General features: G+C 39.1%; 1 protein-coding gene across 1 annotated transcript in view; it reads left to right on the forward strand.

Moving 5' to 3' along the window:
- The window catches only part of Jak2 (Janus kinase 2), a 62,449-nt gene that overhangs the window by 27,837 nt on the left and 9,503 nt on the right, over nt 1–25,109 (forward strand). Inside the window, exons 7-22 of the mRNA XM_021151607.2 lie at nt 2,562–2,883; nt 3,792–3,911; nt 5,103–5,260; nt 6,465–6,576; nt 8,220–8,406; nt 8,971–9,098; nt 11,537–11,671; nt 15,210–15,297; nt 16,021–16,148; nt 16,797–16,935; nt 18,584–18,735; nt 18,883–19,033; nt 19,773–19,909; nt 21,199–21,388; nt 21,893–22,017; nt 22,233–22,405. Coding sequence (XP_021007266.1) covers nt 2,562–2,883; nt 3,792–3,911; nt 5,103–5,260; nt 6,465–6,576; nt 8,220–8,406; nt 8,971–9,098; nt 11,537–11,671; nt 15,210–15,297; nt 16,021–16,148; nt 16,797–16,935; nt 18,584–18,735; nt 18,883–19,033; nt 19,773–19,909; nt 21,199–21,388; nt 21,893–22,017; nt 22,233–22,405 — 2,445 coding nt within the window. The remainder of the gene's footprint in view (nt 1–2,561; nt 2,884–3,791; nt 3,912–5,102; nt 5,261–6,464; nt 6,577–8,219; nt 8,407–8,970; nt 9,099–11,536; nt 11,672–15,209; nt 15,298–16,020; nt 16,149–16,796; nt 16,936–18,583; nt 18,736–18,882; nt 19,034–19,772; nt 19,910–21,198; nt 21,389–21,892; nt 22,018–22,232; nt 22,406–25,109) is intronic.

The raw sequence follows: 25,109 nt of genomic DNA on the forward strand, positions 1-25,109 counted from the left end.
GAGAGAGAGAGAGAGAGAGAGAGAGAGAGAGAGAGAGAGAGAGAGAGATTGATTGATTTAGAAAGAAAGTCAAAGGCTGTAAGGAAAGATAAAACAAAAGGTCAACGAGGGCTTGCAGGAATGGGTGAATTGTGCTATGCCCCATTTATTCCTACTTAGCATGGGTAAACTGACTTACCTGTGACGGGTGTGGGTTTAGAGCATAGTGATCCGGGATGGAGAAAAGCACGTGAGAGAGAGAACCTAGAGAAAAAGACCGTTAAGAAGATGGTCTACATCGAGCTTGGGGAATTACACAGTATTTACTCACAAAGCACAAATTCCACTAATCCAAAGCGGAGATGGAAAAGGGATGCACAAGGAGATGCAGAGACTTTCAAGGAGAGAGAGATACTGGTGTTGAATGCTGCTCAAAGTGGCTAAGGAAAACAGAAGGCACGTTTAGTAAGGAGAGAGGCTTTCCTGACAGTAGCAGGAACCCTTCCCTTCCCTTGGGTGAGGCCCCAGAGCCTTGCTGGTATGAGCTGAGAAATACAGGCAAGAGCATGGAACTGACTCCTTAAACTCTTTCACCCAGGACAGGGTACTCTATAGCTGCTGGGAACATGAATCAAGGCAAGCTTAAATTTAATATGGGAAGGATGTTAGTATTTAAACATGTGGGTAGAAGAGAGATAATATATAGAATAAGGTTGAGAGGGTCTCTCTCTCTCTCTTTCTTTCTCTCTCTCTCTCTCTGTGTGTGTGTGTGTGTGTGTGTGTGTGTTATAGGAAGGGAGAGGTATGAGTGGGTGATACATGTGAAAGAATTAGCTTTTATCTGTCAGGTTTATACCTCATTTATTGCATTGTTGGGAAGGAGAAGAAAATGAGCATGAATGTGTACAGATTTGTTAGCAGAAATCTTAAAGAATTCCCAGTTAGAGGACTTCTCACCCCAGCAGGCATACACAGTCTGTATGAAGTGATAAAAGCATTTGTTGAGAAAGAACTCGAGGAAGACTATTGCTGAGGTTTGAAACAGAAAACCTTTTGGTTTAGAATAGCTGTAGAACTTGGATGGACAGAGAAGTGCTGTAAAAGAGTGTGCTTGATGGAGCTATTGGAAACTGGTAATTATCAACGTAGAACATAACCCAGTTGTCCTCTAATGTAGCTTTCGTTAGCAATTGTGGCTACTTGACCTCACAGCTTTGAGAGCCACAAGAGGCCTTGTGGGAAGTAGGAAAGGTATAAGCTATGATGCTTTGGTAATAATACCAGACAATTCCAAAAAATAGGAAAAAATTCTGATTTTTAGAATCTTTGCTTATATTTATGGTATATCAATAATATTGTTATGGCATCCTGATGTCACTGAATGTAGATTGAGGAGCTCTGGCTGCACCTCACCACTCACATTTGAAGGCATAGACATTGGTAAACCCACATGGAAGTTTAAAAATAATTAAATTATGACTTTTGACTGTCTATTGACTACATGTTTAATGACATTTGATTATAAAATAGATAACTGGAATCTTAGTGACTTTTTAGCAGTCAGCTAAGAATCTTTTAAAATGAGGAGTACTTCATCTAAGACAGGCCTAGAATTTCATTGGTGGAAAATAAATAGGCCCAGAATGGTGTAGGTGATGCTGTGAAGTGGCGCCCACAATATTCTGAGAACTGAGGGTGGAACCCCTATCTCACCCCTAGAATAAATACCAGACCACTTTCCTCTCATAAGAACTAGCCAATTGCCGGGCTGTGGTGGCGCACGCCTTTAATTCCAGCACTTGGGAGGCAGAGGCAGGTGAATTTCTGAGTTCGAGGCCAGCATGGTCTACATAGTGAGTTCCAGGACAGCCAGGGCTATACAGAGAAGCCCTGTCTCAAAAAAAAAAAAAAACAAAACAAAACAAAAAAAACCACACACACACACAAAACAAAACAAAACAAAAAAAGAACTAGCCATTTAAGAGATAGATGTTCGGAGTAAAGGTTAGCATGCAGATTTAATGTAGATGTGCTTTAGAAACATAGCTATCTTCTCGAGGCTGTTATACATAGAAATAAATATACAGAAGAACTGCAAAATTTCTAAAAGGAATTGCTTTGATCAGAATGAAATTATTAGGACTTATTGAAGCTAAGCACACAAAATAATACAAACAATAAAGTGTGTTTATATAGCAAGCAGTAGTGTCCAACCATGGATGTTTACAGAATTCAGATAAAATTTGGAGTATAGCGTTATAGGAAATATTTGTAGCACAGAGAAATAAATGCCCAAACTTATAAATCATTTCAGGCATATAAGATAATTGGAGAAAACAAGATTTTAGAGACTTTATTATTATCTAGACAGAGTACTCATTTCACTTTGGGAAGGAAATTAATATATCATATTATAAACTGTGTTGTCACCAAGAGAATGCCTATCAAATGAGAATGCCTATCAAATGAGAATTTATTCTTGCATATATATCAGATGGTAGTTATGTTGAACCTGCTTATTGTGGGAAAAGGCAGGAACTTATCTCCTGAATTTGTTTTGTTTGCTGTGTACTTGTTTCTAGCTACAAGACATTCTTACCAAAGTGCGTTCGAGCGAAGATCCAAGACTATCACATTTTAACCCGGAAGCGAATCAGGTACAGATTTCGCAGATTCATTCAGCAGTTCAGTCAATGTAAAGCCACTGCCAGGAACCTAAAACTTAAGTATCTTATAAACCTGGAAACCCTGCAGTCTGCCTTCTACACAGAACAGTTTGAAGTAAAAGAATCTGCAAGAGGTCCTTCAGGTGAGGAGATTTTTGCAACCATTATAATAACTGGAAACGGTGGAATTCAGTGGTCAAGAGGGAAACATAAGGAAAGTGAGACACTGACAGAACAGGTAATCCTAATGATACATTCTTGCTCTTTCTTCTTTAAGTAGAATGCCCATAAAAGCAAAGTAAATGTGGTTATTTGAGTAAAGTCTTGCCATTCTCTGCTGGTAGAAATTTTATTTATGTAAAAATGTTGTAACTATAGTTTGTATCACAATGTTCTTAAATGTTTTGTTAATTTTTGTGGCAAAATTATTAGTAATGATTTTCTTCCAGTTTCAGAGAAAGATTGAATTCTTTAAGTGATTTAAAGTTAACATTGTTTCCTTTACTCTTTAGCTTCTGAAATTTAAGTACAATCATAAGACTAATTGATTTTGATAATATAATTAGTTCTATTATATTTGCATTGGAACACTGAAACTTGTTCACATGTATCATTCATATATGATTTCAGCAATTTAGTATTATATTAATTTTTAAAATAGTTGATAATTCTCTACTTTTCTGACAATCATTCTTTTTAATATTAACTGGATTAAGTTCTGTATCACACTGTCATACTTTAATGCTCTCACTTTTTTTAGTATGTGTTTTTTTTTTTTTAAGATTTATTTATTTTATATGTGTATGTACACTGTCCTCTATTCAGACACACCAGAAGAGGGCATCTGATCCCATTACAGATGATTGTGAGCCACCATGTGGTTGCTGGGAATTGAACTCAGGACCTCTGGAAGAGCAGCCAGTGCTCTTAATCGCTGAGCCCTCTCTCCAGCCCCTAGTGCTCTCATTTTGAAGTCAATACAAGAAACATAAACTTCGTCTTCAGGTTCAATATTTAGGAGAAGTCATCTCATTCAATGCCTATACATTGCTGTCAGTGTCCCTTTAGAGAACTTTAAGTGGCTCTCAGCACCTTCTCAAGCTTTGTTTGATGTCACTGTGCCTTCCTAAATGTTCTTGATTACAGGACTTACAGTTATATTGTGATTTCCCTGATATTATTGATGTCAGTATTAAGCAAGCAAACCAGGAATGCTCAAATGAAAGTAGAATTGTAACTGTCCATAAACAAGATGGTAAAGTTTTGGTAAGTTTGTATTATACATTAGTAATGTTTCCATTTTAGAAATTTTCAGATGTACAATAGAGTCTTAGTATTGAAGTTACTTAAGTATTTTGATTATAGCCGTAAGTATGCTCTAAAGAGTGCCAGCCCAGCAAACCCTTTATTGTATGCAGATCTGGGAACTAGAGGAAAGGCAGGAAGGCAGGAGGATGCATCCTTCTGTGATGTGTGAGTCATCACTTCTCTGATGTCCACTCCGCTGGTGTTCAGAGTCCCATGTTTGTCTGGTTTTCCTATGTGTATCAACTGGAGTATCTGATGGCCTTCTCTTGGAGAGTGTGCAATTTAGAAATTAATTTGGAATTTCTGTGCTTGTTTTGTTTTTGTTTTTCATGAGACAGGGTCTCACTATGTGGCTTTGATTGTCCTGTAAACCAGACTGGCCTTGAATTCACAGAGATCTCCCTCCCAAGTGCTGGGCTTAAAGGCATATGCCATTGTGCCCACTTTAGGAGATATTTTTATATTTTTATAATTTTGAATTTCCTTATCCAAGAACATAATTCATTTTCTGTGTATGCAGATAATGTGTTACATTGTACAAGGGTATTTTGAAACTTTTAACAATCATTTTCAATTTTTTGGTTAAGTTTAATTCAACATAGGGCATTTTTCTTGCTGCTATAAATAGGGCTTTTTAAAAAAGTATTCAATTACATTGATTATTTTGATAAATGGAAAATAAGTACTTTTTAAGTATGTGTGTGTGCTTTTCTATTAGATAAAGTGACACATTTTTGATTGATTATATGTTCATATGTATATATTTTAATAAAAAAATCACAGCATACTTGCATATCCTAACACATGTATTTTAGTCTGAGCAGTATATAAAATTAAACGTCTGTATTCATAATTAATCTCAACTTTTATGTATGTATTAGATTCTGACTAACTCTCTCAGGGTCATTGAAGTGTATAGTTATGAATGTTGTGTGACTAACTGGGAAGGTGAGCTAAGCCTGTGTTTGGGAGGGTCTTACATGTCAGATAGAAGGACCTGTTAAATCACGCTGGGGAACTAACTGGAAGTTATACAGAATAGTTGAACAATTTAGAGGAAATTAACCAGAATAGAGTATAGAGAATTTCCAACATTAGAATTTAATTGGCTTTTTTAATTCCATGGTTTTCCTTTTCTTTTCTGGTTAGGAGATAGAACTTAGCTCATTAAAAGAAGCCTTGTCATTCGTGTCGTTAATTGACGGGTATTACAGACTAACTGCGGATGCGCACCATTACCTCTGTAAAGAGGTGGCTCCCCCAGCTGTGCTCGAGAACATACACAGCAACTGCCACGGCCCAATATCGTGAGTAATGCCACGTTTCACTGGACAGTTCTAGGAGCTGGCTGGTAGGTTAGCATAAGGACCGCGGAAGTTCGAATCCCAGGCACGCCAGTACAAGACTGAACATAGCCCATCTAACAGATGAGACAGACAGGCACATCCCGAGCGCTTCGGGCCAGACAGACAGCTGAGTGCTGCTGGCTCAGTGAGAGACCTTTCCTCAAAGCAACAAGACAGTTGTAAGGAAGACATTGACACGCTGAAAAGGCTCACTGTTTGGACATTCTAATTAAATGTAGTCTGGGTTTATACTTAATTGTATTTTAATTTCTTTACCTTTCAATACCCAAGGCTAAGAATTACTGTTCTAGTTTGCTTTCTGTTGTTAAACAGAAGCAACTTGAAGAGAAAAGGCCTTTTAATTGGCTTACAGCCCAGGTCACAGTCCATCATAGAGGGTGCCAGAGCAGGAGCTCAAACAAGAACTGAGCAGAAACCAGGCAAACCCTGCTTCCTTTCTCACTCTCCTTGTTTACGGGCAGCCTGCCTAAGGAAAGTAACGTGTGAGTAGGCAGCACCCTCCCACATCCTTAACAGTCAAGATAATCCCCCAGAGGCGGCCACCGGCCAATCCAATCTGTGCAGTCTTGCAGTTGAGACTCCCTGTTTCCAGGTGGCTCTTGGCTGTTCTCAGCAGGGCAGGGACCTTAAGACCAGCACCTATGCAGGCTCCCTATTATTATGTAAATTAACCCTGCTTTCCAGTGCTGCATCTTTGAAATTTATGTGCATACTAATTCTTTTGGCACAAAGCAAATTTTTGGACTGGTATTTTCCAGTCACTGCAGATCTTCTGCTAGATTTGATACTGTTGTAAATATAGAAAGATGATTTTGTATTAGTACTTCTGGGATAGAAGAGACATGAGAGATTTTATGGGAGTATATTTTTTAAATTATTCAATTTGTAAAAAGCAGAACATCAAAATGAATGAATTTTCCTTGTGGCTTTATTGTTTTGTAGTGTCTTAAAATAATATAATTATTCCTCGAATTGATTTGAACTCACTACAAAATAACTCGATACATTTACTTCTCTTGAAAACAAATTTTGTAACTATATATAGTAGGGAGTGTTCTGAGGCGTGATTTTTATTTGGTCACTGTGGCTGTTTGTCAGTCATACGTGCACGCTGCCAGTCATGTGATTTCTCCTTGACTTGTAGAATGGATTTTGCCATTAGCAAACTAAAGAAGGCGGGTAACCAGACTGGACTGTATGTGCTTCGATGCAGCCCTAAGGACTTCAACAAATACTTTCTGACCTTTGCTGTTGAGGTTAGTAGGTCACATTTATTAATAGCAACATGTTGTGTAATCTTTCTCCATCAAGAAGTATTTTATTTTTAATATTAAGAATTATAGTTCTTGAGATGGTAATTGGCATAGTCATACTTGGCATATCTTAAAATGTCATAAAATAAATAATCCATAAAGTTAATGTAAACACATAAATAGCTATAATGCCTTTGTTTTTGACATTTATTTTATTTTTTGAGGTTTGAGTATTAGCCATGTGTCAAGTGGTATTTCGTTAAGTATACTCAAGTCTACTTACAACAACCAAAAATATTTACCAAATCGTTTAGAGGAAAATAAGTGACAAGAACATTTCCTGATTTCTAGAATAGGTTACTAACTGCGACATTCAGAGCACCAGGGACATGATTGCATAGAAGAGTGCACTGGACACTCACTGTTAAATGCACGTGAATTTGGATCTCATCAAAGATTGTTTATCCATATTTATCTTTAAAATATATGCATATTTATCTCTAAAATATATGCAGCTACATGCTCTAAATCTTGAGAGGATTTGTAGCAACATCTAGATTTATTTTATAAAAATATAGAAAGTAAAGATTTTATTCAATTATTTCCTAAAAGCACCTACGTAGCACTCAGCACATGTAGTGAAGGAACGGAGTATAAGGGCAGCAGGTGTGTGTACCTCGTCCCTTCACCATTACGTAACTTACTCACCATGCTCAAATGGTTGTCGATCACTGCGCCTCATAGGTGTGATGAGAAATTAGAGAATATATGATAGAAACCTATGTTTCAAAAATCTGTTGGAAAACAAAAATTTTAAAGTATACTTAACGTGCTCAGTTAAGCTTTGTGATTAGTATAGGCAGAAATAGACAATATTGGAAAATACAGTATTTATTCAGAAAGATGTTTTAAAATATAAAAGACATGCGATTGCCTTGAGGCATTAAAAGTAATTTTATAAATTGCTCCAGGCTGGAGGAATACAGTAATAAAGCAGGTCAAATTATTAAGATAAATGAAGTAGCTCATTGTTTATTACATTAAGACAAATGTTTTTAAGATAGAGCTAAACAATGTCATAGTAGAGATAATTACAAAGATAGAATAGTATACAATGAAATGCATATTCTTTGCTTGTGGAGCAGAGTCAGTCCTGTTAGAGAGGGCCTCACCAGTAAAGTATGTTATCACTTCAGTGAGCTAAGGGATGGATACAGTCACATCAGGGTGTGTGCTGATGGGCAGAATAGAGGTGGGGGAAGCAGTGAACTCGCGAAGGTCCTTATGCTGCACCAGTGCTAGACAGGGGAAGCTGTTACACTTGAAATCAGTTACTGAGCTCTTTTGTAGGATGTGGCACTGATCGAATGCCTTCCAGAGGCACTGCCTAAGGATTTATAGCTTCATCATCTAAATATTNGAGACAGGGTTTCTCTGTATAGCCCTGGCTGTCCTGGAACTCACTTTGTAGACCAGGCTGGCCTCGAACTCAGAAATCTGCCTGCCTCTGCCTCCCGATTGCTGGGATTAAAGGCGTGCGCCACCACGCCTGGCTCTGTTGGTTGTTTTTTGATAGCCCCTTTGGCTGAAGAATCTGCATAATTATCATTGTGATTTTTCTTCTTTCTATAATTAAACTTATGTAGCGAGAAAATGTTATTGAATATAAACACTGTTTGATTACGAAGAATGAGAATGGAGAATTCAACCTGAGCGGGACTAAGAGGAACTTCAGTAACCTCAAGGACCTTTTGAATTGCTACCAGATGGAAACTGTGCGCTCAGACAGTATCATCTTCCAGTTTACCAAATGCTGCCCCCCAAAGCCAAAAGGTAACAGCTCTCCAGTTACTCTAGTCATAGTCTGCATGTAGTGGGTAGTGACTTGAAAAGAAGTAGGCAAAAGGCAGGGCTGTATGAAAGCAAGTTGATCTTTCTTTGGTACATGTAGCCTGAGAGTGACTGGAAGCGCCTTTCTAAGGTGTTCTAAAGATAATTGCTTTGAACTTGTCAGCCATTTGCTTATGAAACTTCCTAACTCTACTGCCAAATTCCTGCATGTTATATCTTTCATATATATTTTTAGGATATTAATGTTTCTTGTTTTTAAAATGAAATTGCAAGATTGTAAATCTCCTTAAAATAATTTCTTTAAAATTCCCAGAAAATAAATTCTGTTAAGAAGTGATTGTAAGTTTGAATGTGTGTTAGCTAGTAAGAATATTTCTACCAGAGTTGAATAATAAAATTCCTAGAATAATTAAGCAGTTATTGAGAGATTCTTAGACACAGAGCACACTCATGTCACTTATCTGGAGAGGTCATAATTTTGCTGTGCTTTGATTATATACAGACCTACCCACATATGAAACAGATACGTTGTGTTTTTTCCCCCAGATAAATCAAATCTTCTCGTCTTCAGAACAAATGGTATTTCTGATGTTCAGATCTCACCAACATTACAGAGGCATAATAATGTGAATCAAATGGTGTTTCACAAAATCAGGAATGAAGATTTAATATTTGTAAGCCAATCTTGATAATTGGGTGGTTTCTTTTTTTTGTCCCTTTAAAGCAGTGTCTTTTAAATTTTCTTAGTTGATAATTAGATTCATGTTATAGTTGACATTTTATTATAATTTGCATTTCAAGATTTATCATTTATAAAATTCATAAATGTTAGGAAATATGCCAGTCTTACAGCATAAATTAGCAGAATTAATTAATAATAGAGTTATATTCTCTTTTCAGAAGTTTAAAAATATTCCTTTGGGAAATTTAAAAGCTAAAAACACCTGTCTTAGTTCCCATGTATGCAGCGAGTAAGGGGAATTCTGTAGATTGTCTTTAAGGACTTGAAAACAAAATAGTCCATAGGTGACGGCTCGACTAGTGTGTGGTGTGAGAGAACATGTCTTTGTATCATAGAGGTTAGAGTGAGAAGCATTACAAAGAAAGTACTGTTGTACTTGCTGCTTAGTTGATCCTAGGTTTGTCCAAGGGTGCGACTTAGAAGTGAGATTTATCTCGGAATAGAGCTGGAACCTACAAGAGTGTGCATCTAGTGTATAGAGTGTGAAGTGTCTGCCTACTTGCTAGTAGGCAGGAAAAAAATTAATATTGTCTGTTTCAATTGATTTAGTGAAAAAAGACGAGGAGTTTATAAGCTTTTGAGTTTAGGCTTTGTTACATCCCTTACACGATCTGAGAAACACTAAGCCAGTACGTTGAAGACGGTACCATAGAAGCTTGGGAGAAGCACATGCAGAGCTTTTGAAAAGCCCACTCAGGCCTAGGAGCATAGTTCCAGCCCTTGGGGGAGAGAAGCAGACATATGAAGAGCTTTAGGACATTCTTGGCTCCATATGGAGTTGAGGGCGATTCTGGACTGTATGAGACCTTTCCTCAAAAACAAAACAAAATAAAAAACAAACAACAACCAAAAAGGAAAGAGAGAAAGAGAGATTTTTTTTTAACTCACGTTTTCCAGGATTCCCATAGATAAACCACTCCAAAAATAAGCTTTTAATTAAAAAAATTAAAACATACAGGGAAGCTACCCAAAATTAAGTAGAGGTCATCAAACCAAACATTAAACTTAAACTTCTAGTAAATTTATATAATTTTCAAGTATAGACCATAAAATGTAGGTATCTTTAAAGAGGACTTGAAAAACAGCAAAATGAAAACATTTAAGGTGTGTTCCTTAAAGACAGAATTCCAGGAAAGAAGGAATAGTTGTGTAAAAACCTACTGTTGTACTTGCTGCTTAGTTGACAGTGTAGAAAGCAGGTTCCTCTCCCGCCACTGACCTGAGATTGAGGGAACTGGAAAGCAACCGTGGTGTAGCTCAGCGATAGATAGGTTTGTCTAGTGTGTTCAAAGTTCCAACTTTAACCACAGCATCTCAAATATAACAGCAAACCCCAGAATTTTTAAATGAAGCATATTGGCTTATGCCTGTCACGTGTGTGCCCAGGAGACTGAGGTAGGGAGATAGTAAACTGGAGGCTGGCTTGGGGTACAATAGTGAATTCCCCAGCCTCAGCCTGAGAAACAGTCCACACAAGGGAGATGGAGAAGGGCAGAGGGAGAGGGACAGAGACATAGAGAGTGGGTGGAATTAGAGAGGGGAGGAACTGCAGAATGCGAGGGCATTGTTTTTCAGATGTGACAGAAGCAGAGAGCGGCTGGGGAAGTTGACAGTTGAAGTGCTGTGCGGCTGGGGAAGTTGACAGTTGAAGTGCTGTGCGGTGGAGCTTACATTTGAACATGGCAGCACAGCTTCATAATGCAGGCCTTCAGCAGTTATTCTGGGCAGATACATGATAAATGCTAGTACTCATAGTGGTGGTGGTAGATGGTCATCTGGTTTATTTCAGGCTTTGGTACTTCCATGTATTTACTCACTTATTAAAGCGGTTCTACAGGACATTCATATTAGTCCTCATCATATGAAGAGTTCAAGGCCAGCCTGGGCCACACAGGAGAAAGAAAAAGAGAAGTGGGAGAGGGAGGAATGGGGCGGTGAGGACACCCCAGGTAACAGAAGCACACGGGGATTCATTCTGTAGCCTTCTGAAGGGCAGCTGGTGAGTGGTCAGAGACAAATCAGGCTCCTGCCTCTACACTGTCCTGCCTTTGTACTGTACGAGGAGGAAAACCTAGGAAGGATCGTTTGTTAACAAATTTAGGCAAAGGCTGACTCTTAAGGAGTGCAATAATTGTAGCCATTGCAGGAGACATGAAAGTACAGTAGTCAAAATATATTTTATTAATCTTTGTTTTTTGTTTTTAATTATTACTTAAGAAGAGTAGAGAATTTCAAACCTCAAATTTAGGTTCATTTTTGAAATGTTTATCATTTTTAAAAACATTTCGTCATTGAATATGTTTTCTATTTTCTAATTCCTTACTTCATCCGTCTTTGTTCACTTCCCACTTTCCTCTTTTTCTTTTAAAGAATGAAAGTCTTGGCCAAGGTACCTTTACAAAAATTTTTAAAGGTGTAAGAAGAGAAGTTGGAGATTATGGTCAACTGCACGAAACGGAAGTTCTTTTGAAAGTCCTAGATAAAGCACATAGGAACTATTCAGAGGTGTGTATGTTTGTTGGATTCGTCACTTGGCTTTTTACACTCTGCAAGTGTATGCATTCATAAGCACATCAGATGCCTGTGAGACTTCAAAATTATAAAATTGTATGCTTTTATTGCATATATCAATTATGCATAAAATAGGTTTTATTATGATATATTTATTTCAAGCGTTTGGTCTGTTACCTTCTCATGTCTCCCTCCCAGTGATCCTCTTTCTCATTCCAGCTACCGTCTGTTCTACTGTTTCATCTTTGAGTGACCTAGTGAGCTTTATTAGGGCTGCTTACATGAGTGTGGGTGACGGTTGATTTACAGGAATATACTCACCTTACCATTAAAGCAATATGTCTCCATCCCCTGTCAGCCAGTAAACTCCTTAGGGAGTGGCAGGTCACGTGAGCTCCTCCTTCCTCCACGGAAGAGTAGTGAGAGGCCTCATCTTGTATGTATATGGCCAGGTAAACAAGCTGCTTTAAGTTCAAGAGTGCACCATCCATGTGAAGCCCAGAGTGGTTGTTCATACCACCCTTCTTCCTGCGGGCACACGATTTCTCCTACAGTGGTCCTTGTAGGGCATATATATTACTTACTTTCCCATTGCCGTGATAAACACTACAACCAAAAGCAAATTATAAAGGTGTTTATTTTCACCTGCAATTCCAAAAGGGTAAGAGTTCATCATAACAGAGCAGGCGTGACCTGGTGACAGGAGGAGCAGGAGCAGTGAGAACTGGAAGTGTGAAGCAATGGTAGCCTTTCAAGACCATCCTCAATGAACTCCCTCCTCTAGCATAATCTCCCCAGACAGCACCACCAACAAAACCTAAGTGTTTGGATACATAGCCATATAGGGGACATTTCTTAGTCACAGAGTGGGTGATCTAGATGTCTTATTTATGGCTGGAATTTGAAAGTCACTTATTCTCAGTACTTGGACAAGTTATCAGTCTCTGAGGTCACTGCTGACCACTGCAGAAAGAAGCTGGTCAGGACCAAGGCTGACAGCAACACTGGTCTGTGCGCAGAGACCGTTGTATTCGGGGCCGTGGGATGGAGAGCCCGTGCTCATGTGGCAGGACAGCAGCAGTAGCTGCACTGCTCGGGCCTACGACCTCCCCAGTCACAAACGTCTGGCCAGCTTTAAGGTTCCAGACCTGAATTCCTCCAGCGAAGCAGGTCTCAAATCTAATCAAAACGCAACCCGTTAAAAGACATGTCACCATCGAGCTGTTAGGGGCATCTTGTCTGGCTGATTGGTATTGCTGTGTACAGGAGCCATCACTGAGTAAGACTGTTTGTGACAGTTTTGGCCTAGCAGCCAGCCCCGCGAGGGCTGCAGACCAGGGAGGAAGCTTCCAGCCCAGTTCTGGCATGACTTACTTATGTCCTGTGACTCAGATGTGTGGCATCTTCAGCAATAGGCTCTCACAGTCTAGCCTGGTGCACAACCAATAGGCATGGTAATTGTGTGTATTGCCTGGAGGGCCTCAGGCCTCACTGGCCAACCATGTTTAAGGAGGTATCCCACCCCTGGTGCTAGGATTACCACTCACCAACCCATGGCTTCTGGGAACAGCTTTATCTATAGTACAAGATCCCTCTGTTCAGACTCCTGTGGTTTTTAGTTTAGTTTTAGTTATCTTACAGATACCTGATTTACTTACAGATTTTCACACATTAGTTTTTCTTGACTATCCCCTCCCCTTCCTGCCCCTCCTCCCCTCCAGCTTTCAGTCTTTTCATTTCTAGCCTTCCCTTCTACTTTTATATCTATACATTCTGTTACCCCCTCTTCCCTCTCATGAGCTCTTTGCTTATATTTAGACTCTATACATACATGTATATTCACATGCATAACAATTAGAAAGTAGGGTTCATATAAAAGAGAACATATGGTATTTATTTCTTTGAGCCAAACTGAGTTACCTCACTTAATACTGTTTTTTTTTCCAGTTCCATCTGTTTTTTTTTTCCAGTCCCATCTGTTTTCTTTCAAACTTAATGATTTTCTTTTCTTTATGACTAAATGATATGTCATTGAGTATATGTATTTTCATTATCCAGTTGTCAGTTAATGGGCCTTGAGGCTGATTCCATTTCCTTGCTGTTGTGAATATAGCAACAATACGTATGGATATGGAGGGATCTCTATAGTAGGATACACAGTCCTTCGGGTTTAAGCTCAGAAGCAGTATAGCCGGGTCACATGGAAGTTCTGTTTTTAGGGGTTATGTGGGGCTTATGTCTGTATGTAGGTGTGTGTGCTAGAGATCAACACTGGGTGTTTTTATTCCTCTCCACCTTACTTGTTTTAGAATGTATTTATTCTGTACATAATTTCATGCATATATAATGCACTCGGTTAGAGTGCTGTTGAGGGCACCCGACTCGATTCTATAAAATATCTATAAAATAGAATATTGCCCTCAGCAGCAGTCGCTATCCAGAAATGACCCTCAGTGAGAAGAGAGCAGCGCTGAGACTGTAAACCGTCTCCCCACAAGCACTCATCACTTTAAGAAGTAAAGGAGCACTGACAGTCTGTATGTGTGGACCATTAGTTGTCATGGGTATGTGGAAGGAAAAAGGAAGACCCACCCTGGACTCCTGGGTGGCGCTGGGGGAGGAGGAGGAGCTTAAAGTGGGAATGGAGAGAGAAGAGGAGGGGAGAGCACTTCTGGCAAAGGGCAGACTACAGGAGAATGCTAAAGTGATGACGAAAGGGTCTGTGTCCCAGGAGGCTGAGTGCACATCTGCACAGCAAAGCAGGCTGGCTTCTTTGAGAGAAAAAGAGTAAAAGAAAGGAGTGAAGAAAAATATTCCTGCAGAGCAGGGACAAGCTGGCCTGCTGATAACATTGTGTATTAAACAAAGATGTTTAGCAGAGAAAGGCCTGGATGGGAATACACAGAATGGAAACTGACTGGCCAGGCACTGCATTCCCTCATCAGCTCCTATCAAAATTGTGACTTTTTTTAAAATTTTTTTAAGAGGAGCATCAATGACTACATGATGAGGAGACTACAGAACATTTGAGAATTTTATTAATTTCTTTATTTTTACTTTATGTCATGGTTGTTTTGCATGTATGTATGTCTGTGTACCATATACGTGCTTAGTGTCTGTGGAAGTCAGAAGAGGGTATAGGATCCTTTGAAACTAGAGTTACAAGCAGTGGTTAATGGCTCTGTGGGTGCCAGGAGCCATCTTTCCAGCCTAAAATTAGTAGAATTTTAAAAATAATGTTAATGCATTACTTGCTTTCAGTGTTGTGTTATAGGTATAGTTAAATCTTTACATATACTGAGGCTACTCCCTTTAAATGTAGCTACTCGGAGCCTTACAGACTCCTCCACGGTCTCATCTACGTAAGAATAAGCTTGGAGGACACCAAACTAAAAAGACCCCATTGTCCAGCTGAGAGTAGGACACACGCCGGTTCTCTTAAGTCAGGGGGTTTCTTTCTGAGTTCTGTACACTTACAGACTCATTGGACAGACTTTCCTTCATGTTTCTTGTCTCCCTCTGCCCCCTCTAGTCTTTCTTCGAAGCAGCAAGCATGATGAGTCAGCTTTCTCACAAGCATTTGGTTTTGAATTATGGAGTCTGTGTCTGTGGAGAGGAGAGTAAGTAAAGCCACCTGCTTGTCTTTGTCAATGTCATAACCTGTCTCGGAAGCCTTCTCATTTAGGACGACAGTAGATGTCAGCAAAACCTTGGACTTACAGATGTTGTTGAACTTGAAAGCACTATGGGACTGTTCAGTTATATCTTGTGAAACAAACAAACTGGTGTTTAAAGCTAAAATGTAGACTAGAGTTAATATGTCTTGCTAAAGCCCAGGTGACGGATGAGGATTACAGTAAACAAATACAAGCTTTTGTGTGCACATAACAATACAGATTATGGGTGACTCGTGTAACCCTGGAGCAACTGGTCCTTTCAGTACTAACTGACTTGGAGTTATGAAAACAAAGCATATATATGATAGGTTGAATTATTAATGAAACTGAAGTGACTGAATATTGGCACTAGGTAGGTTCCCCAGTTATGCTGGAGTATGTATATTTATACTATATAATAAATAGCATGTTATATATAAAATTATATGTTAGGTATACATTATTTAGCATCCTACCTCTTACTGTTGTGAATAAGCCAAAAACAAAAGTACAGTGGTGTGTATGTATTGTTTCCCTTATGTTAGTACAGTTTGTTTAATTTAATTTATTTGCCTGTTGTATCTACAAGTAACCTAAGTACTTTGAAATTTTGAATTATGCATTTTTAATTGGATGTATACTTGGGTGTATAAGTGGATGTATATCATTACCTATATTTTGATGCAGACATTCTGGTTCAAGAGTTTGTAAAATTTGGATCACTGGATACATACCTGAAGAAGAACAAAAATTCCATAAATATATTATGGAAACTTGGAGTAGCTAAGCAATTGGCATGGGCCATGCATTTTCTAGTAAGTAATTCCTGAATTCTCTTTAACAAACTAAAACTCCCCGTTCTGTTTTGTAAAAGTACTATACATATCTTAACCTGGCAACCAGGAAGTCTTGGGATGGGTGTCAAGTCATTCAGTGTGTCAGGCATTGAAAGGGATAGGTATGCACATGGAGGTATTGCATGAGCTCTGAAAGTCAGCGCTGCCTCCACTAACCTCCTGCAACTACTGTAGACACCCGTAGTTTATATCACTTGAGTTTATAGATGCATATGGTGCTGCTGCACTGGCAGAAAACAGGCTGCGGTATTTGCAGGCATTGAACAGTGTACAGTGAGAAAGCAGTATTGGCAGGTTCACACTGCCAGAGTGCCTTCCAGTTGTTAGTGTACCTTTACTGAACCAGAAGTTGTCAGCTACCACCTAGAGGTGCTTATCACTTAGAGTCTCCTTTGAAAAGTGATGCTCATTTCTTTGTGGGTGTAGATGACTGCATCCGTTAAAGAAACTGAAGACTTCCTTTTACTCTCTAAAGTACACCCCACATCAGTCTTAACTGTGCTGTGTTTTGTCCTCTTTAAATCTGCACTGTAGTTTTGGGCATATTATATGTGCACACACATTTGTATATTGATATTTGAGTGCATGTACATTTATCTTTAATAGGAAGAAAAATCCCTTATTCATGGGAATGTGTGTGCCAAAAATATCCTGCTTATCAGAGAAGAAGACAGGAGGACGGGGAACCCACCATTCATCAAACTTAGTGACCCTGGCATTAGCATTACAGTTCTACCGAAGGACAGTGAGTTCCGGGCCAGCTGCGCTCAGCATTCTTAAATGTTGTTTCGGTGGTACCATGAAGATCATGTTAATTTTCCTTTCATCCTAGTTTATTACTGTTTTTGCTTACTAATGACATTTAGCTACTACTTCTAGTAATTTAAACTGTTGTGGTTAAATTGTGACTATGTTCATTTCTCCTTTTGTAAAAAAGTACGTTACTGGGCTGGAGAGATGGCTCAGCGATTAAGAGCACTGACTGCTCTTCCAGAGGTCCTGAGTTCAGTTCCAAGAAACCATATGGTGGCTCACAACCATCTGTAATGGGATCAGATGCCCTCTTCTGGTGTGTCTGAAGATAGCTACAGTGTACTCTTATAAATAAAATAAATAAATCGTTTTTAGAAGTGTTCTACCATACACTGAAGTATTTCTTCTGTGCATCTATCTGTATGGAGGAGGCCTGCATGTGGCACAGCACATGTGTGCAGTCAGAGGGTAGCTAGTGGGAGGTAGCCCTCTCCTTCCACCATGAGGCCTTAGGGCTGCACTTCTGTTCTTGAGCTTGGCTGCAAACACCTTTGTCCACTTAAGCCATATTGCTGGCTGTATTCTAACTAATTTTCTGCCTGAATCTTCTCAATTAAGAATCCATATTAATCAGATATTGTGCATTAGTGTATAATATTCTGGTTTAGCCAATGCTACTTAACTTTGATAGCTGGCTGAAAAGGACACCTATCGTCAGACAGTAGTGCAGAAAGGAAAACCTCACAGGGATTTTTAGATCTGCATTTGAGGAAATTTACCTTTCAGAATGAGAAGTTAAATTGAAAATTATATAGTAAAGGAGAGAGGAACTAATGAACTATTAAACCTCCTCCATATGTAGAAAAATAATCTATATTGCTTTACCAACAGGTAGAATAGTATCCTCATTTTCTTATCTTTTTCTCTTTATCAGAGTCCTAACAGAGAGATTTATACTGCTGCTTCCTTCCTTAGATACGTTCTTTGCAGTGGTGTTCAGGACTACTGAAACTTTATTTGGGAAATTCCATGATTTGAACATTACTCAGTCTGCCAATTCCATACTGAGACTGTTTGATATAATTTAATCGTTTGTCTATTGTAATGATGTTGGGCCTTGCTTATCTGCCAGTCACAATGACCTCTGCTGCTAAGTTGTTAAAACACCCATCAACAATGTAACATTACTTATATGAGATATATGTGTGTATGTGTGCACGCACACACACACACACACTGAATATTGAGAGTAAATCTTAAACAAATTTTGCACGTTTCTTTCTGTGGTAGAGAGAGGCAGGACTAAGGGGAAGGCGATGGAAGTGGTGTGCCCAGTGAGACACTTTGGTTTAATGGAAAGAAGTTTAGTTGATCTAAAATCATTACACGGGATACTAATTCTGACAACACTCTTAAAACTATGTCTCTGTGGGAAATTCCCTCAGTTTTGTGGATCTGAATTGTCAAAGCTGAGTTACTGAAGTAGGATGTTAAGGTTCAGCCCTTAGACTTAGTAAACATAAGCCAGTCCCTGTACAGCTACGAAAGACTTGATTATTCAAGTAAGTTTGGAACTCTTCACATATAAAATAATGGTTGTGGAGCTTAATTAACGATAGTTTGTTCCTGTTGTTTCCAAGTTCTTCAGGAGAGAATCCCATGGGTACCTCCTGAATGCATTGAGAATCCTAAAAATCTAAATCTGGCAACAGACAAGTGGAGCTTTGGGACCACTCTGTGGGAGATCTGCAGTGGAGGAGATAAGCCCCTGAGTGCTCTGGATTCTCAAAGAGTAAGTTCATGTGGGCTGAAGGGAGAGGCACTCTGATTCCTCGGGGCTCTTCCATGGTGTGGTAGTTCCTGGCCCTTCTAATTGTGAAAAGAACGCGAAGTAACAGCACTGTGGAGTGTGTCTTACCATTTGGCCCTTTCATTATAGAAGCTGCAGTTCTATGAAGATAAGCATCAGCTTCCTGCACCCAAGTGGACAGAATTAGCAAACCTCATAAATAATTGCATGGACTATGAGCCAGATTTCAGGCCTGCTTTCAGAGCCGTCATCCGTGATCTTAACAGCCTGTTTACTCCAGGTGAGGACTAGTGGGGCCGTCTCCCCGGCCACTGACTTTCTATCTCTCTTGCTTTAACTGGATAGTTTCTCATTCTGTAGTTCCATCTGAGACAGTCTTTGATGTCTTGCCGTATATATGTCCTACATGACTGGGCAGTCTTTATTTTTTAAAAAGATATTCTTGCCGTTTATAACCTAATTTTATTTACTTGTTTATTTTGTGAACAAGAAAACTTAACCACAGAATTTATCATCTGTGTCTAAAACAAGAGCTTTTTAATTCATTGCATTTTTAGTTAATGAGAAGCAAGTTTACCTGATCACACATGTTAATCGGCTACATGGAGTTTGTAACAAGTCCCCCTTTGTTTTTTCTAGTTCCCATCTATTTTGTAATTGACTTGTTAGTGTAAACACTAGATAGGCTTACTTTTGTATGTCCCTACATCTGGAGTGCTGAAATAAAGGCACACCTGCCCCACAGCTAGCCGTTAGGACTTACCTCTCACTGCAGCAATTGAGTAGGACCTTACTTTGTGAATAGCCTGTTTAGGAAAACAGTATTTTACCTTTTGAAAAAAATCTATGTTGAAAGTCTGGGTAATAATTGAAGGCCCCTATGAATATAATCTAAATAATTTTGCATTTCCCTATGTTATTTAGTATTCTAAACTCGTTCTGTTTCTTACCTTGAATATCAGTTTTACCTAGAGAATGTATTTGACAATTTAATATAGTGTCATTCCTTATTTCTACAGATTATGAACTACTAACAGAAAATGACATGCTACCAAACATGAGAATAGGTGCCCTAGGATTTTCTGGTGCTTTTGAAGACAGGGACCCTACACAGTTTGAAGAGAGACACTTGAAGTTTCTACAGCAGCTTGGCAAAGTAAGCTGTCATAAGTTTTCAAATAGAATATAATCAAACATTGTGTTTTGGAAACAAAAAGGCTTTGGACTAGAGTTTCTAAATATACTTTTCACAAAAAATTTAAGGGTTTTTTTGTAGAGGAAAAAAGCTTATTTGTTGAATATTAGAGAATTTTCCTGTTAAATAACACTGTACTGAAGAGTACTTCAGGTCCTTTAGCATGCAGTGCACATTCAACATCTTTTAAGAGGATGGATATAAACTAAGGAGTACGTCCCAAACCGAAGGCACTCTGCGTCTCTCGCTTGGAAGGGGAAGTTAGTAGTTCAGAGTAAGTTAGGGTAAGCGAGGAGGAAACATTCAGTGTTCTGTTTGCTTTCCAACTTCATCTTGGGAGAAATAGTCTGAGTGCTTAGAGCGTAGGACCTTGAATGACCATGTTTACAAACAGAGGTTCCATTAAAAGGTTGCACACTCATACATAGCCTGTATTATACAGTCTAGACTGTATAACAAGATGAGAAAAGCCACAGTGCTTAGCCCACCCAGTTGTGGTGACATGCTCTCTTCCTTGTCTGTTTACCGGGATCTATACCATATCTCAGTATGAATTGGGTTTTGGCATAGATACAACATGAAGTCTTCACTGAGACCTTTACCTAAATGAGAAGTTTCAGTTGGATGTTCCTAAAACTAAACATTGAGGGTTACGGTAAAGTTAGCCTAACTGTGCTAATAAGTGACTGTTCCTTTTTCTTAGAATACTCTTGGGAATATTTGAGGCATATAGCCATCCAGAGAGGGAAAGTTCTGGACTTATTCTTGTTCGTATAATGGTGCCACCCTTGTGACCAGTTACCCTTTACCACTCTGTATAAGACACTACCGTATAAGACATTAGGGTTAGGCCTCCATTATATAACTCTGTGGGCCACACATACTCAGGCCGTAACAACCCTTGTTCACTGGCGGCAGAGTTAAGGTGCAGTGAGATAGACAAAAGGTTCCCGGAAGTCAGTTATAGAGACTTACCACAGCTCCTAGTGTAGCCTGATTTGTCTTTAGGAACTAGTGTTCACCACTTGTTTATCTTTTCCAAGAGTACTCCTTCATCTCAAGGAAGTTGTTTATAGGCATACTACCCAGTTTTTAAAATAATACTTCCATTTATTGCTCCAAAAGTTGTCTAACAGAAGCTGAGAATTCTTTCTACTGATTCTAGCAGCCAGCATTTTTTGCATATTTAGAAATTAATATCAAGTTGTCTTGGAAACGTTTGGCTTCCACCCTAATGGCTGTGTTGTTAGGGTAACTTTGGGAGTGTGGAGATGTGCCGCTATGACCCGCTGCAGGACAATACTGGCGAGGTGGTCGCTGTGAAGAAACTGCAGCACAGCACGGAAGAGCACCTCCGAGACTTCGAGAGGGAGATTGAGATCCTGAAATCCTTGCAGCATGACAACATTGTGAAGTACAAGGGAGTGTGCTACAGTGCGGGTATGTTGCCAGGCACACCTGTCTGCACTTCACAGCGTGTCTTTGTCATCCAGGTAGTATATTAGTCAGTGCCCGAGAGCGAGCCTTGGAGATTGTGCAGGGAGATCCGGGGCTGTAACTACAACAGTATTCCCGCTGGTTGGCTAATCATCCTTCTCACCACTCCCTTAAGGAAGAAGTGTTGACTTTTTTAACAAAATTAATTTCCTTATATAATCTATTAAAATGTTTTTATATTAGATACTTCTTATAATTGAAAAATATTCCTTAACCGCTTATATAGATTTGTAAAAATAATTAAAGGAGGTTTAAGAATATTTATAAAGCTTCTTTAAAAATGTGGATTGAAAACCTGTATTCCTAACTATTATATCACCTTTAACTTTTATCATCATGGACCCAGATTTTGTATATACTTAAATCAGTTACATAAAGCTTTTTTCCTAGTATTTAATCAGTGAAATACAGCACAGGAAAACATTGTGTTCCTTTTGTATTTAAAAGGTCGGCGCAACCTAAGATTAATTATGGAATATTTACCATATGGAAGTTTACGAGACTATCTCCAAAAACATAAAGAACGGATAGATCACAAAAAACTTCTTCAGTACACATCTCAGATATGCAAGGTACCCACCATCCCACATGTCTCTTATAGATGAAATAAACATGGTGAACTAACTCAAATCATACAAGCTTATTCTTTTTTTTTTTGGTTTTTCGAGACAGGGTTTCTCTGTATAGCTCTGGCTGGCTTATTCTTAACTAATAAAGAGAACTTGTAGGAATTCAGCCCTATAAATTATATTTATATGACTACTAAAAATGTGTCTTTTGGTGATAGGGCATGGAATATCTTGGTACAAAAAGGTACATCCACAGGGACCTGGCAACAAGGAACATATTGGTGGAAAATGAGAACAGAGTTAAAATAGGAGACTTCGGATTAACCAAAGTCTTGCCCCAGGACAAAGAATACTACAAAGTAAAGGAGCCAGGGGAAAGCCCCATATTCTGGTGAGTACAGCGGCTTTTGGTGTAATGGAATGAGACGTTAGAGGGCTTGCTTCAAACTTCAATCTTACTGTTACTAAATGTATAATATTTAATCATGTTCAGTTTAGCACTTTTCCCAATAATAGCAATATTTATCCTATGCTTTGTATTGAGCTAATTTGTATTGAGCTAAATGCACCTCATGTATTATCTCAAACAATCCTTTTTTTTTTTTTTTAAAGGTTTATTTATTATTATATATAAGTGCACTGTAGCTGACTTCAGACACACCAGAGGGCATCAGATCTTATTACGGATGGTTGTGAGCCACCATGTGGTTGCTGGGATTTGAACTCAGGACCTTCAGAAGAGCAGTCAGTGCTCTTAACCGCAGAGCCATCTCTCCAGCCCCCTCAAACAATCCTTTTTAAAAAGGAAAACAAGTAGTTGTGAGCCACCTGGTGTCGACTCTGGGGATTGAACTGGGTGCTCTGGGAATGGAACTGGGTCCTCTGGGAATGGAACTGGGTCCTCTGGGAATGGAACTGGATCCTCTGGAAGAGCCGTATGTGATCTCAGCTGCTGAGCCAGCTCTCCAGCCTCTCAGGGTTCCTTATTGCAACCCACAGAGAATGTATATTCCTATGAGTATTAGAGATGCAACAGTCCTAACCTGAAAACCCAGAATCAAAAGGCACTAAGCATGAGGCATCTCAGGTGCTGACGTGGTTCTCAGCCTCAGATTTGCAGTAGGGAAGCTTCACTCACAGACATTTTATGTAAGAAAATGTCCCAGAATCTGAAAAGCTCTGAAACCAGAAGCACTTCTCATCTCACGCATTTCTGACAAGGCCCCATTTAATTAGGAGGGAACTTACTGTACATGTAAGCTAAGTAGCTTGCCCAATGTGTATGACTAATAAATTGTAGCACTGGGATTCAAACTCAGTCTGATCTTAGCATTTACACTTGCAATCTTTCTAGATCATGAAAATGTCATAACCTGGCATTAATTAAATACTGGATTTATAGTAGTTAGGTATTAGAAGTAATTTTTGATCTTTAATTAAAATTGTCAGGAACATTCATAACTTATTTTACTTATTTAAATATTTTATTAGCATTAATTATACATAAGAGTAGGTGTCATGACACTTTTCGTGTCACATTTACTCTCTGCCTCACCCTCATCTCCAGCTGGCCTCTGTTCTGGAGTGGGCTGCTTGTTTCCATGACAACCCAGGGGCTTTGGTTAGGCTTTGATTATAGGAGGATAGGTGAGGGTTTGGACTTTCTCAGCAGTTCCTCTGCTTAAAATATTTATGTGAACCCATAAGCTCCTCTCTGTATTTAATGATGGAGTGCCAGGCCCAGCTTTATGTGAGTAATCAGAGCTGCTATGAGCTCAAAAGAAGAGCTGCTGCTGACCACCGGGAACAAACTTCTCACACTCAGGCTGACAGCAGCACTGTGTCCCGGCATAAACAGTTATATAGAAGGTAATATAATGGGCCCAGGCCCATTCACCAGAGGAATGGCCGCCAATTCATCAGAGGAATGGCAGTAGCACACACACACACACACACAAAGTTTCAGTGTGTTCATTTAGGATGCATTTTGTCTTCTAGGAATGCCACAATGAACTACTTTTTGTTTTATATACCATTCCAATAGAATTTCTGGCTTATTTCTCTGCTGAAGTAATACTATTAAGCAGTATTGTTTGAATCAAAGGATGGTGTTTAAAATTTAGAAAAAGTAATACAAAGAATACAACTGTCAATTTATAAGTATTGTCTAAATTTTTCCAGTTATTTTAAAAATATCAGTTTGCTAGCGCTAACTTCACGGGTCATCCATATTTCTGGGTTATGTTTATTTAAGGCTCTAAACTTACAGCTCATCTTTGTTATAGTAAACTATTCTGAAAGAATTTTGGTTAAAATATTTAGAATAAGTGTTTCCACGTAAGTTTATCGGCATTATAACTGTGTTTTAAAGGAAGAGGTCCCTTTCCCCTCTACTTTAGAGACGTGATGATTCACATCACTGTAAGATACAGGTGTATATAGGTGAGTGCTTTCTCAGGAGGACTCTCCTTACTCAGGAAACAAGGCCAACAATTGACAAGTGGGACTTCATGAAGTTAAAATTATTTTCCTTGTCTTCTGTGTGGACAAGGAAACAATCAAGTTAAAAGCACCCTCCAGAGTAGGAGAGAATCGTGGCTAGCTGTGCATCTGACAGAGAATTAGTATCTAGAATATACAGAAGACGAACACACTAACCGCCAAGAAAGCAGCCCCTCACTAAGTCCTTGCAAGGGAGATGGAGTGAATGGCAGCAGACTAGGCGTGGTGAGTAGTAGACCTAGAAAGAGACTGAGCCCTGCCCTGACTTGAATGTGTCCGTCCCAAAGGGTGGGAGGCCTTGAGAATGTAGGCAGGGCTGGGGGTTAGCTCAGCTCAGGGTAGATCAGCTCTGCTTTCCTCTAAACTTTCCCTTTCCTCACAAAAGACCAGGATCTGATTATGCCTTCCTTGGGAAGAGACTAAAGACACTTTTAAAAGAAAAACAGGAAATGTGCAGAGGTCTGGTGAGAAACTCTGTGCATGATGTAATAACCTGGAGGTGTTGTTCAGTAGACACTGTGTAAGGTGAGCAATGAAAGGCTTTATCATGCTGAGCTCTTATTTCAGACAGCATCTGATTCTGGTCTAGAAAG

Source organism: Mus caroli, chromosome 19, assembly GCF_900094665.2.
Source record: "Mus caroli chromosome 19, CAROLI_EIJ_v1.1, whole genome shotgun sequence".
NCBI lineage: Eukaryota > Metazoa > Chordata > Mammalia > Rodentia > Muridae > Mus > Mus caroli.